Source organism: Lates calcarifer, linkage group LG23 (assembly GCF_001640805.2).
Source record: "Lates calcarifer isolate ASB-BC8 linkage group LG23, TLL_Latcal_v3, whole genome shotgun sequence".
NCBI lineage: Eukaryota > Metazoa > Chordata > Actinopteri > Centropomidae > Lates > Lates calcarifer.
Genome location: NC_066855.1, coordinates 15295490 through 15309678, shown reverse-complemented (window position 1 = coordinate 15309678; position 14189 = coordinate 15295490). Strand labels below are relative to the sequence as shown.

General features: G+C 38.2%; 1 protein-coding gene across 4 annotated transcripts; it reads left to right on the top strand.

The window, feature by feature from the left end:
• ormdl3 (ORMDL sphingolipid biosynthesis regulator 3) lies at nucleotides 1-7827 on the top strand. Of its 4 annotated transcripts, none has more exons than XM_051066318.1 (4): nucleotides 1-17; nucleotides 2244-2452; nucleotides 3057-3208; nucleotides 4637-7827. In XM_051066318.1, the coding sequence occupies exons 2-4, from the start codon at nucleotides 2279-2281 to the stop codon at nucleotides 4770-4772; spliced, it is 462 nt and encodes a 153-aa protein (XP_050922275.1). In that variant the 5' UTR covers nucleotides 1-17; nucleotides 2244-2278; the 3' UTR covers nucleotides 4773-7827. The 4 variants fall into 4 exon arrangements, with proteins under 4 accessions (XP_050922275.1, XP_050922274.1, XP_018545003.1 ...); XM_051066317.1 differs by lacking the exon at nucleotides 1-17 and adding an exon at nucleotides 180-201 and having other exon boundaries at nucleotides 2247-2452; XM_018689487.2 differs by lacking the exon at nucleotides 1-17 and adding an exon at nucleotides 903-1210 and having other exon boundaries at nucleotides 2247-2452.
• The last annotated feature ends 6362 nt before the right edge of the window (nucleotides 7828-14189 follow it).

The following is a 14189-nucleotide window of genomic DNA, read 5'->3' as shown; positions in this document are numbered from 1 at the left end:
CCTCCTTTTCTACAGAGGTATCAATTGCTAACCGAAGAGGCATCAGAACCAATGTCTGTTTTAATTAAAGGAGCTATTTGTAAGTTTTGCTATTGCTACATAGCCTATGTTAGCATTAACAGCCGCTGCGAGTTCAACATTTTTACTTTACTCACCTTTACTCACCAAGAGCCATTGCCAGCAGTGGAAAGCAACACTAAGGTTAAGTCTTGTTTTGCTTCTGTTTTGATTATTTCTTGTTTTTCAACTGAAGTTAGCATGCTTGCAAACTAGCTAACTAGTTAGCCCAGCTGGTCCATCTCAACAGTTTATGATAGCAACTAGCTGTAGTACCCAGATTGACCTGAAGAAGCAGTGCTACACAGAGGGTGAATTACAATTTATTGTAAATGCAAGGCTCACATATTTTATTATTATTAATTATGGGATGGATTTCTATGAAATTTGCAAAGATAGATATATAGATAGATAGATAGATAGATAGATAGAGTATGAAATATGCTGATATAGAAATAGAGACTAAAGATAGACTCATAACTATATGAAGTCCTGAATAAACAAGTAAAATAGTAATAATATACATCAGTAAAATGTAGGTTAGTGCACGTGGGGTGGATATACTGTATATAAAAAGATCAGATCAGTCTGTTTATAATCATGGACTGTTGAATTAAAGTAAATTGTATTCCCTATTTTGAAAATATTTAGATTTTTCCGTTAACAAATACATCTTAAGTGTCAATCATGCCCCTCTTTTCGGACCCCTCCTCCGTCATGACGTTGAAGGGGGGCGTAGTCCGCGTTATTCCAACGCATTGCACAGTGATAGGTCTAACTTGGCCACGTGACACAAAGCAGCCAATCACAGCAGAATGCGAAGAGCAAAAAAACTCACCTGAAGTGTGGGGCCGTAGAAACGAAGAACGATGACGCTACATGATGAACTGTGCCGTGTTGTCACCAGCTGTCGGCACGAAGACGAAGAAAAGTGGATGTGTCTCGGTGGATTGTGTATCTACGAACGGACCGTAACGTTTAGCGGCACGTTTAGGGGCTGAAAGGTGGTACCGGATGACTGGGCGAGACACCGGAGCCTCGTCAGTCTCTCAGTGATAGTATCAGATACATAACTGAAGGCACCGTTAAGACAAAAACTGTGATAACGGACTAGTGCCAATACAGGTCGGAGTTGAAGCCATTTTTCTCTGCAGTGAGTGTAATGATTTATTTACACACGTATCTGTGCACTTTTAACTAAAGTAGTGCCAAGATGGTCCACTTGTAGATCTGCGTGTGTAGCCACGATACGGGTTATTTTGTAGCTACTTGCATTTTAGGCACTGACAACTTAACAAACAGCATGGTGACATGACCAAGCTCTTGCTACGTTGTTTACTCTTGTCAATCAGTTGCTGTTGACCAGGCAGATACTGACCTGGTCACAGTTTTACTTCACTTTTAAAAATGACACTACATCTTGTTTCATCTTTAGTTAGACGTTAGTTCCTTGTATACCATTGCCACAGAAAATGCTGGTTTCTGATTGGCTGGCAGGTGTCTGTTAAAATCATAATTCTGCTTTATTTTGAAAATCTCAAGATGAGTAAGTGGTAGCTAGTGTGTTTTTATTAAAGGCACGTACAACACGTAGGACTGGGCCACGTTGTTAATCAGTGTCACCGTACTAACAATAATGAGTTATTTCTTCAAAAATATGTCGAAATTATAATATATATAATATATAATAAAAGTAGTAAATAGATGGAGGAAAATGATTAGTCCTTTAATCAGTTACTTGATCCACAGATAAATAATCGACATTTATGTTTTGTAGTCTGTGAATTGCAGTGCCAAATATTAGCAGATTTAACCCTTTCAAATGACTTTTGTAGATATCCCCCAAGTGATTAATTAAGAAAATAATTGTGAGATAAGTAGATGAATGAATAGCAAAATGTAAACAATGATTATTCTGATGCCTCTTTAAGTTGGTAAGTGTATAATATTGAATTATTGCCCTACCAGCCCTTCGTAGCAATGATTACTGTAATTACACAACTTGAGTTAAGAGCAAGCAAGGTTTATACTGCTCAGACACTGTTCAGGTCATTAACATAAGTCTTAATAACCTTCTAGCTTATGATTTGTCAGATAAGCCTTTATAGATGCAGTGTGTGAGTAATCGGTTCATCTTACAGCAGACAGTTCAAAGTGACATCATTTAAAGTCTCTACATTGCTCAGCAGGCAAAGTGCTTTAAAGCAGCACTACCGCCATCATGAATGTGGGCACGGCGCACAGCGAGGTGAACCCCAACACCCGTGTGATGAACAGCAGGGGCATGTGGCTGTCGTACATCCTGGGCATCGGCCTCCTGCATGTCATCCTGCTCAGCATTCCCTTCGCCAGCGTACCCGTGGTCTGGACCCTCACTAACCTCATCCACAATCTGGTCAGTAGAGCAGAATGCCCATAGGCACCAGAACTACCACAGTTTGCCGTAACATTTATCGAACATATCAGGTCAGTGAAGGGCACATGCAGTGCAGGGCAGACTGAGTGTCTGGCCCTCAGGTTCTGAGAAGAGTGCATTATTTACTGCAATTTGTTACATCCCTTTACTATTAATTGCTGCTCACTCCATTTTTATATAATCTCTGCTGATCTGTATGTTGAGCTGCATATGTGTATGTCATTATTTTGGCACTTGGAGTTGCACAATAGTGCAGTGACAACAAAGGACTGAATTGGATCTCTTACAGAAGTGTATTTTAAAGCTGTGGTTTTGGCTGTTCATTGGGTTCTGTCATACAGTTTATATGAGCACTCGTAACAGTGGAAATCCTGACATTCATTCACTTGGATCTCTATAGCAAGTATGTGTGCAAAACCAAGCCGTTAACCATTTTCAACCTCAGGGGATGTGGGTACTGTTTACTTCCTGGGTAATTTTGTTCCTGGAACAATAAGTGGCATCAGTAATTCACCAGTATGTCATTTATTTGCAACATCAGTGCTCTTCTTGTCTCTGACTATGTGTCTCTTGGCTTTTGCAGTGCATGTACCTCCTTCTGCACACGGTCAAAGGGACGCCCTTTGAGACCCCAGATCAGGGCAAGGCTCGCCTCCTCACGCACTGGGAGCAGATGGACTACGGCGTACAGTTTACTGCTTCACGCAAGTTCCTCACCATCACACCTATTGTCCTGTAAGTGGCCCTCCAAACCTAATGCTTGCATCAGCCTTCGGTTGTCTAACAGGTGCAGGGAACAGGTGATCATTAAGCACTGGATCTAAACCCGAGTATGTGCTGAGAAACAAGTAGAGCAGGATTTATCTTTATAGAGTGTCACAGCTTGACACTAGTAATATACAGACAGAGGACAGTGTAAATAGACCAATCAGAATAACTCTGTAGTGCTCAGACAAGGACATGATCCCTCACTGGCTTCCCACCCATTAGTACCAGTTGTGTTTTGTAGGCATACACAATAAACACTGCTGCTAGGGACTGAAAACCTGTCTCTGTGGTCGTGGAAGAGTGCTTCTTCACCTGTGCCTGCCAAGCTCCTTAACCAATGAGCTGCCGTAAGTTAATTTAGTAAATGTACCTTTAGTTCCACTTGAACTGGTACAGAGTTGTATCTTGATTGAAATTACTGTGTACCTATTTTGGTACATCTGTGTAACAGGTACTTTTAATTACTAAATGTACTCCTCATGTACCTCCATTTTTGAATTTGCTCTCACAAGGAGTGTTTATTGATTAGTGTCTCTGCTGCTGCCTTCATTAACCAACCGTACAAATTGTTAAGGGGCTTAGTATTCGCAGCAGTACCTCTTGCTGCTTTCATGCCCTTTTTTGTCCTTAATCACCAGCAGAGTTCAGTTTACAGGAAGCACTCTGGCTCCCTGGGGTTGATTTGCCAGCTCAGGCTGAACATTGTGGTGATAGCAGTTTTGCAGGTGTACACTTTTTTTCTCACACTAGTTTCAAAGGACTTGTCGTCATTTTGTTTCACAGCCATTGTCAGCAGGAAGAGACAAGTGGTCAATTTCTAGGCTCCAGATGGAAAAGCTACACATCTGTGAAAGTCTTTTGGGAGCTTTTTTTTCTGTTTCATATCCTCACTTGTTCAGCAGAGAGCAGGATGTGCAATTCCTCATTCTACGCTGACAAAACTCCCCTACTAATGTGTGCACTTATATTTAAAGATTGTTTTTGCATCAAATCAGCATAGTTATTCTCTTCTTCCCTCTATATTCGGTGCTGATTTGTAGTTAGCGTGCTGTCAGGGGTTTGCACAGGAAGTGCTGGGAACTTCCTTTAAATGCATTTCTGAATGTTTCCCCTATAAAGACAAGACAAGCTTTAGAGATGTGTAAGTTAGTATTGCACCATTGTATGTACAAATTAATAATTACTGATGTTGAAATCCAGTTGCAACACTCCTGAAGATTCTAGCGCTATCACTGTGTAAGTTCAGTGAGGAAACATCTTGCTGTGATTATCAGAGGGAAGATAAGTGAAAGGTTTTTGCATACTTAAGAGACTGTTTTGACAGTTTGGAGTTCATCTAGAGTTTTGGAGTTCATCTAGAGTTACTTCATCTTCTTTTATTTATCCCCAATTCAGGTATATCCTAACCAGCTTCTACACCAAATACGATCGGGCCCATTTTGTTGTCAACACTGTTTCCTTGCTCACTGTACTCATCCCCAAGCTGCCCCAGCTCCACGGCGTGAGGATCTTTGGGATTAACAAGTACTGACAAGGCGGAAGAGGACACCTCCTTCCCTAAGTCCCCATGGACTGCTGAGAGCACACAGAGTATCAGGCCTCTGATTTGGCTGCACATCCACGAGGATCTGTAGCTCTTTGGCTCCTGACTCTGCTGAGCAGCACTCTAAATGAAGCCTACTGGGGACACTGCCATGGTACCAAACCCCAGGAAAAAGACACAGTACTCTGTAGAGAGAGCACAAAGGGAAAGTGTACTGCTGTGATTGCTTGAGGCCTATCTCCCTTGAATTACAAGTTTTCCAGAGACACTTAAAAAGCATTTGTAAAGGGGGAGTATTATGTCCATTTCTGTAGAAATGACAATTTTCTGATGTGACAGGTGTCAGGGGTAGACGAAAATGTAGTTGCACAAATATCTTGTGCCATTTTACACTCACTGGTACACTGAGGCAGTTTTTCTTTCTAATGATACTCTGCTGTATTTATTCAGCTTCACTCCCACGTTAAGCTTCCTCTTTCTTGAGGTTTCTGGGCTTAGAGAAGAATAACAAGACTTTAATGAAATGGTAAGGGACCTGTGAACTGCTGCAGAGGCTAGACAGGAGAAACCACCAGGTTTTATATTTAGCCCTCACTCGCTCTGCTCAGGGCCAAGATTAGGACGTTAAGCAACTCTTATTTTATCTGACCATTTCCATATTTGGACTCCTTTTGTCCCGGTTTGTGTTACAGCAAGCCTTCTGTCTGCAGAACTGTCTGATCTGTTAGCAGAAATTATGCACAAGAGCACTCTACTGATCCAACTCAACCAAAACTTGTGCAATCTGAGACAAGAGTTAAATATTTCTGTCCTTACTTACTCATAGTTACACTACATATGGGGACACATACTTGCAACTACTCTGTAACAGTACTCAGGACCCATTACATTCACATGAGCCCGTTCTGTCTGCATCTCATTTTGGAACCTGCAGGGAAATTACACACTGAGCTGCCAGTTTAATAGGTACACCGGTGCAGTCTGATGCAATGCAGTACAGTAGCCCTGCAATAAATCATGACATTGTCAGGCATTTCTAATGTTCTCTTCATCTGTATTTACATTCACCCGTCAGCCACAATATTAAAAACCATTAACGATTTTAATATTGTGGGTGATTGGTGTATATGAAGGGATCATCAGAGACATACCTCTCAGCTATGAGATACTGACTAAAACATTCACTCAATATGATTAAAAATACACAATTGGAAATGAAAATTGGCCAAACAATTTAAAGCTGCATCAGTTGACCTTTTAGGTATTTGGGGGGCACCAAACAATCTGTAAACACTGACATCACCGTGTAAAGTTTATATGGTGTTAGCTGAAATGACCTGTTTACATATGTAGATGATACTGAACAACATTAGTATTTGTTTGGAGCCATTGCCACCTGATGAAGACCAATGTTCTTCATTTAGCTCTGGTTTGGCTTCCACCAGCTTCTGAGAAAAAGATATTTGCCTTTCTGCACCAGCAAGTCGCTAACTTTGTTTCCTCTTTGGTGCTGTGCTGATACAGTGGATCATACTCCGCTAATTTGCAACTGCTTTCACATTACATAGTCACAGTTGATGTAAAAATACTGATCAGTGTTAAGATTCACTTCTTTTACTGAGATAAATCATTGGACAGATAGATTGGCTTACTAAAATTTTAGTCACAGATTATTTCTAGAGTGAAGTAAAATCTGATCATCAAGTACACCTCCTTCCTAGTTTAAATTCCAAGGAAATGACAGTTATATTATCTGATGTGCAAAAGGGATTCTGAATTTTGTTACAAAGCTGCTTGGCTAGTTTAGTCTAAAAGGTAATATGTCACTGCTTCACCGAGAAGTTTGAGTGAACATATATGTTTTACAAGTTTTACATATTGCTAGTCTAATGCATGTGTATGATCTTTTTTTTCATCGCCCTCAGTGATGGAAGGCTGAAGTGTCCATTAACCATTTCACCATGGCAAGTCTCATCTTGAATTAGTCAGTAATGTGAAGTAATGAGTAATAATATTAACATGTAGGGTGTGAATCACTGGCTTAACAGGGATTTGAATCCTCAACATGGGATTTTCGATTTAAGAAACCACAGTTTAGTAATGATCAGCCAAAACTGTAGATAAACATGAGACTATCTTTATTCACCCACACGGTAAAATGTAGATAAAAGCAGAATACAGCATAATCTCAGAATTACACTTAGTTTTAAACATGGCAGAAGCTTTTATGTTTCTGTCAAACTGGAAGACTGGTTTTAAGCGTAAATCTAGATTAAAATATTGAATTCTTTCTGTGCTGAACTGAAATATGTTTACTGACATTAGCCTGAACAGTATTGATCACACATTTCACTCTCAGCTCTAGTGGTAGAGGTAGCCATACTAACACTAATAGCCTGTTATTGACAGTAACAGCAGTAGTAGTGACAAATACCAGTTACAGCTTTTCAGTCCTCACACACAAGGTTAAATTATTGTAATTCACAATGTTTATTATTAATTATTGCTGAAACCAAAACGACTCCATTTAGTTCCTTTTAGCGAATTGGCATAATTTATAATTGATGCAACCGATAACAAAGCATGGACCAAAGATCCAGATAATCGAGGAGTTGTAAACATTAGTTGCTCTGCTGCAGCTTTTATTTCTTCATCATGATGTTTGTCTTCATTATCACCATAAAGGGCTTTATTCCAGGACATGCTAAAAGATTTTGTAGCACAAAGTGAACATGCATTTTACATGTGTTTTTATTACTGGACTGTTTAAGACAACAGATATAGAAAGATGGTCGAACTGAATGTTGATTAAATGTGAAACAGTGTGCTAATGGCTTCTGTTTGTTGGTAACTGTGCTTGCCTTTTGAAGGAAATGTAAATGTGATCTTCTGTAAGAGAGCTTGATCCAAAATACAGTATTTTTCAAGTATCATCTCATAAGTCTTTATTTACACATGCTTTATGTTGCTGTGTCTTAGTTTGTCAGTGTTTCTCTGAAATTGACAAAATGTGTTGGCTTTATTAAAGGATTATTTTTCCATGCTTTGGGGTGTGTCAATAGAGAGAAAAATCTTTGGTGCAGTATTGCGCAACCACAGTGTACCTGGCCACCATAAACAGCTACTGCAATGTAATGCAACTGGAATGTCTATGTCAAATACATACAAATTTGCACCAATAGAAGTATAAGTTAAACATATAATTACAGAATAATAAAAAAATATAAAAAAAAAAAAAAAAAACAATAAAATAGCTACAATGCTTATTATTGTATTGTAGTGGATGTACTTTTACATGGACAATTGCCCAATGGGTTACATTGCAGCAGGTGTTCGTGGAGGCCAGGTACACTGTTATTGCTCAATACTGCACCAATACTAAGTATATTTGTCCTATCAATATTTCACACCCCCAAAACATGGGAAAGTAGACGGCCAAAATACTGGGTTTATTCTTTATGATAGTGTCAAAGTAAAGATGTGTGTGTGTGCAACAGTTTTCTACATCAGTGTACAGATCTGTTCTAATACTCATGTGAGCCTGTTATGGGACATTGAAACCATGGGAGCCTCCCTTTTTGTGGCTTTAATGAACTAATCTCTCAAGGCTTCAGGACAGTCCAGAAGGCTGACCATTACATCTAAACAACATTTGAATAATTCAAAGGATTAATATTAATCTAAACAGAAACATTGTTTTTTGCAATGAATACAGAATATTGTCTTGTCTCCATGAATCAGTGACTTGCTTTGACTTGTAGCCTTTACTTGAGTTCAGCTGTTACATTACATGTCATAACAGTCAACAGTGCTGATTGCAGTGAAGCTATTATGGAAAAATGTACCTAATAAAAGTAGCATCCTCTTTCAAAATTAGATTTCAACCAATGTTTTCCTTAACCTTGGCCATGGTAATTTGGATTTATTTCTTCACTTGTATTGCGCTAGTACCAGAGTTTGTCCATTTAAAAACTCTCTGGAGTATTATTTTATTCTGATATAAATGTCCTCAAAGCTTCCTGAGTGCTGCAGTACACCAGACTAACAAAGATCACATTATTGTCCTTAAACCCACAGCTTTAAACTGCCAGCTCCACCTGCAAACAAAGCAGCACTTCAAATCAAACATTTAATCCTTGGGCTTTATTTTAGCATTGCAAGCTGATACAGGTACTGTACCATGCTCGCTCTGTTACACAACACCAGCAGCTTTTTAAACATTGATTAAGTGAAAGTAATGATGAGGTATTAGAGTGAATAAAAGTTTGTTCACTGAATGAAATGCAAACACTTGCTTTTGTTATAAGCTTGTACATTTCTCAGTCTATCTATTTATATAGTGACCATTCAAAGAAGAACAGAGCAGCATGTTCATATAATTATCTAGCTGATGAAAATCTGCCTTGTTCTCTAATATGAACTGTTACTGTTGCTAAGGCAACCAGGATAAGAACTAACTTTAATTAAATTCTTTAATGGATTGTAAACCTAATTGCCCTTTCCCTCAAGATGCTGTGTATTTGTGTATTCTCTTCATGTCATATGAGCAGTGCCTCAGGCAAATGTAAATGGGAATTTGTGAATGTGAATTCATGGTCCAATTAATTGAATTACATCCTGTGCCATGTGGTTCAAATTTGAGGCATGTAATGCACATTAATGTATGTGCAATACACTGTGGCAGCAGTTGAATTGTAAAGATGAACTCACATTACTCTGCATAAATGGTAAATATAAAGGAATTGGAGCAGATGCACAGAATTCTGTTAAATAAAAAAATAATAGTAATAATGGTTAAAAATAATATTAACCACAGCCAAATCTAAAAAAAAAAAAAAAAAAAAAAAAATCCTCCAGCAGAGGGCAGCAAATGTTTGTTATTGACCTTAATCTGAAGCGACATTCAGTCCCTATAAATAGGAATGTGGCAAGGGAGTGATTGTCTTTTTCTCTTGTCTTTCTGCCCAGAGGTTTTCTCTTCTCAGGTCATTTACTCATGGATGCACATACAGATTTACAGTCTCATGGAATTACAATGATTTCTTTAACCTTGCTTTCTATGAAATAGTCTTAAATTTGCCTGGCAGTGAAAACGTGAGCCATAAAAGTCACCATTTGTAGAGTCCATTAAAAATATGATGTAAAATAAGAAAATATATGTGAGCACAGGGAGCAAGTGTTCAGTCATAAAGTAAAAATCAGACTGCCAAGGAAAAGAAGAGGACTTATTGATGATATTTGTTCAGACATATACACAGTATGTGTTTATTTAATGCTGGAAAAAATGCAATATGCAGGAGATGACAGCATGTGTGGATTACAGATTTATTCATATCTGCCACTGGTGCAAAGGTGTAATGAGTAGTGGAGGAAAATCCCACATGATTTCTATATCAAGTTTATTTACTGCACAGTCTGATGTGTACATTGTATTCTGTACGGCCTCAACACTCACACTGATTCCTGCCCTCTCTCTGGTGTTTCAGAGTCATGTAGTTCAAGACCATGCATCAAATACAGATTTAAAAAGTACAGAAAGAACCTTAAATGTTAATTAATCTGACAGTAATCCAATGATAAACTGTATGCTCACACTTGCAGCATACAAACCATGCATATACTGTACACCTTTTAACAACCTTTGTGTTAACTGCATTCATCACAGTTTTCATTTTGTGTGAACTCCTGATGCAGTCTCTGGGAGAGTGACTGTTAATGTGTTGTTTGTATTTCAGTGACTGACTGTCTCCCCCATCTCCCCCTCAGCACCTACAGCATCAGTCTGTTTCACAAGTGTGTTCGTGTAACTGAATTTATTTTGCTTTGAGAACACAAAATCTGAGACTGAAACTGTTAATATTCAAATGAGTCACTTTTCATGTATGTATCTTTGTACATTTAGTACAGTAGTTATGTACTATTTCAAAGTTCTTTCCATTTCACTTCTCTTCATTCATTTAACAGCTTTATCAGTTATTTTTCAGATGAGGATTTTGCATAAGCTGCAATGTATTGTTATAGGTTCAACCAACCTTTTTGACTTGTGATCCTCTTAAGAAAAAAAGTCCACTTGGGGCCCATTGTCATGTGATCCATAAGTCTGTGAGTTTATTGTCCTTCTATACTGGTCAGATATTTTAATTTGAATTAACTGTCAGTCTCCAATACGTAAAACTCAATTTTACTCATTTATATCTCATAAAAAAAATCAAGGATTTGAGAAAAATCCACTAGAACTTTGTTTTCTGCTCTTTTTTGTACTAGTAATTGTCTCAAGACCACCCAGATTTACCTTGTGACCCTTTGGAGGGGCTTGGCATTTTGATAATAATACCGAAGATATGTAACTTAAAATTTGAATGAAGAAATTTTACTTGCAATTGAGTATGGTATCTACTGCTACTACCTCACCAATAATAGGGGTCATTTTTCGGCAGAATAAGTACTTTAGTACATTTGATAATTTAAGTTAATTTTGCTTATAATACCAATGTAATTATACTTTGGTAGACTTTGGTACGACAAGTTGTCATTTGTTTTCATTATTATAGTGGTACTTTTACATGAGTAAGTGATTGTAATACTTCCTCTTGTCTTTATTCTCCCAATTAAGTTGGAATCTTTAGAGGATATGAGGGAAATTATGTGAAAAATCATTTATATTAGTGAGCCCTGATTTTAAGTTGATTATTTGTCTTGACTCATAAGTTGAAATTTAGTTTGTGGTGACACTGGGCAGGCAGAATGTCTGCTTTCTTTCAGAGGAAAACAAAGTCACATGTCTGCCACACAACCGACATCATTCAATATGGATGGTTGCGAGGCTCCCACTGCGTGTGCTCTGTTTTTCTGTGGATGTGACAGCATTGGAGATGAGATAAAACACAACAAACCACAGATTCGTTTCTTAGTTACCCTGCTGTGACATTGACACAGTTCAACCTGATAATAATGCGCTTGATCATGAGTTTTGAGTGTTTCGAGAGGGAGGTGTTACGGTACAGGAGGGTCAACTATAAATAGAACCAAACAAGAACTGGATCAATTAATTATGAGCTCTGGATACCCCCCGGGGTCTTTGAACTAACTGAAAAAGCCAAGGGCAGAACTGACAACAGGAGACTGTTCCCCCTTGAAGCTACTGTGCTGTCACTGAAGTGCACTGTGGGGCCTCTAGAGAGGGCCACTAGACTTTCTTAAGGTCAGTCTACTAAATGGCAGTTCTTCCATACAAAGTAAAATAATTTGTACTATATAACATGGGAGATGGTGAAGTAGAAATAGAACAGTATACATTATGTTGATTATATGTTTGTCCGTGGCAGCATGGTATGGATTTCTACATGTACATTTCAGTCAGTCCCTGCTGTATTCCAAAACCTAAATTGTTCACTAAAATTAGCATTTTAATTTGCATTTTTTCCCCCGCTTTTCTTCTGTGGCTTAAATTATCTCTCTATACAACATTCCCTACTTCTCCAGTTCACAAAAACATATTTGACTCACAAACTGATCTGATCTCTAAATCAGGCCTTTACTGTACTGAAAAAAAAGAAGATAAGTTTATAGAGTTTAGAGGGGGTGTAAGTTTGACTTCAGAAGTGGAGTGAACAAAAGGATGGTGTTCAGTTCTCTCTGACATAATGTCTGGATAATGATGACACTGGTTTATTTAGGGAATACTAAATTACTGGTGCACCCCTTTATTTAAGTAGAAGAAACCACCGAAAATGTCTAAAACTGTGGTAACAGTGTCAGATGCAGAACACTGGATGCAGAGCTCTGGAAGAGTCTCACAGAACCCAGACAGTTTGACTTCAGACTGAAAACCACTTAAGTGCTTTTACAGATGACACAGTCCACAGTGACACCTTCAGATGATGAATAGCTTTTAAGAATGAGCAGTCTGCCCAGGGCGGAGCTGAAAGCCAACTCATAAAGCCTTAGCCAGATCTATCATAGGAACTATGAATATTCATAAACTGTTCTTGTTTTACATTATTAACATGCTCATTCCATTCAATAATAAGATTTATGATTGCTCTGTGACATCCAGAGTTTAAAACCAGCAGAATAAAATTTTCTGTTCACCATGGTAGTGCCGCATAAATTGAGAAAACGCTCCAGAAACGTAGTCATAAATAAAACACATCACGGCATAAGAGACAAGCCTAATTAGCTTTCACTTCGCTGCAATTTAACACTGCACTGCTGGGTATTAAGCCATGACTGAATCTGAACATTCTTAATTAATTACCTAGGGCTTACTCACTGTTTTATGCCGGCATTTGTGTTATTTTTCTGTATTATTTTCCCTCTTCTAGGACAGTATTGTTCTCCAGCAGTGTTTGTCTGTGGGTATGTGGGTGGTGTTAGCCGGGGCTTCTGTGCCATTTTATTATCTCACTTTGTGTGAGTGCAGGATGAGGGAGAAAGGGAGGAGGAAGAGGCAAAGCTACAGAGAGGAGAAGATGCTGAGAAGAAGATAGTGTGTGAATCAGGACTCTAACCAAGACCATTTGACTTGGGTCTGAAACTCTGAGACTTACTCAGAAATCCAACTCTGAGCATGTTTCAGATCAAGTGAAGAAAACAAAGAAACAATGATTTACAACTAGTGAAACTTCAAACTTCAACTTCAATTTCCACACATTTGCACATTAAACTACATGTCTAAAATGAGGATATGTGACTGCACATAGAAAACAAACATGTTGCTTGCTCTTAAATGAACAGGATGTGTGATATTGAATATTATGCAAAAGGCAAGAAAAATGGGACTTAATCAGTTAAAGTCTGAGACGGGGATGGATTTATCATTGTGGAGTAAGTTAATCCCAACCCCTTTCTCCTGTGATGTCAGAAGTGAAAATAGAAACAAGTATGTAACAGTCTGATCTAAATTTTTCCATATAATACAAGGGCTAACTACAATAATGCAATGAAAGAAGAATGCTGTTTCCATGTCTTTTACGTATATCATAACCTAGGCTGAATTTTTGCCCTCAGCCTATTCACATGATATCTGTATGTCACCATCAAGTGCTTATTCTAGACCCTTTTTACAGGGTTGTTATTTTAAAACCAGTCAGCTAGAAACATTAAAAAGCCTGCCAAAGACAGCATGGAGCTGACATTATCTTTTCTAGACTAAATATCTCTAAATGTTTGGATATATATATATAAAATGTAATATTTCTCCCCCTACAATTTCATCACGCTGGTTTATAGGCATGTTTTGAAACAACATTAATGAAGATCAAATTTACACCAAAAAAAAAGTTGGTGGCACCAGGAGATTTGCATTCTTGATGTAAATTTTTCTAACTAGGTATTTGAGTACTATAATGCTGAATGTGTGTGTCATTCAAACTCCTAAGTGTTGCGATCCACTCTGGACTCTCA

Coding starts and splice junctions, on each gene's coding strand:
- ormdl3 (XM_051066318.1), top strand. CDS start 2,279: ATGAATGTGGGCACGGCGCACAGCGAGGTGAACCCCAACACCCGTGTG. Junction 2,453..3,056: donor CTAACCTCATCCACAATCTG/GTCAGTAGAGCA, acceptor TGGCTTTTGCAG/TGCATGTACCTCCTTCTGCA. Junction 3,209..4,636: donor ACCATCACACCTATTGTCCT/GTAAGTGGCCCT, acceptor TCCCCAATTCAG/GTATATCCTAACCAGCTTCT.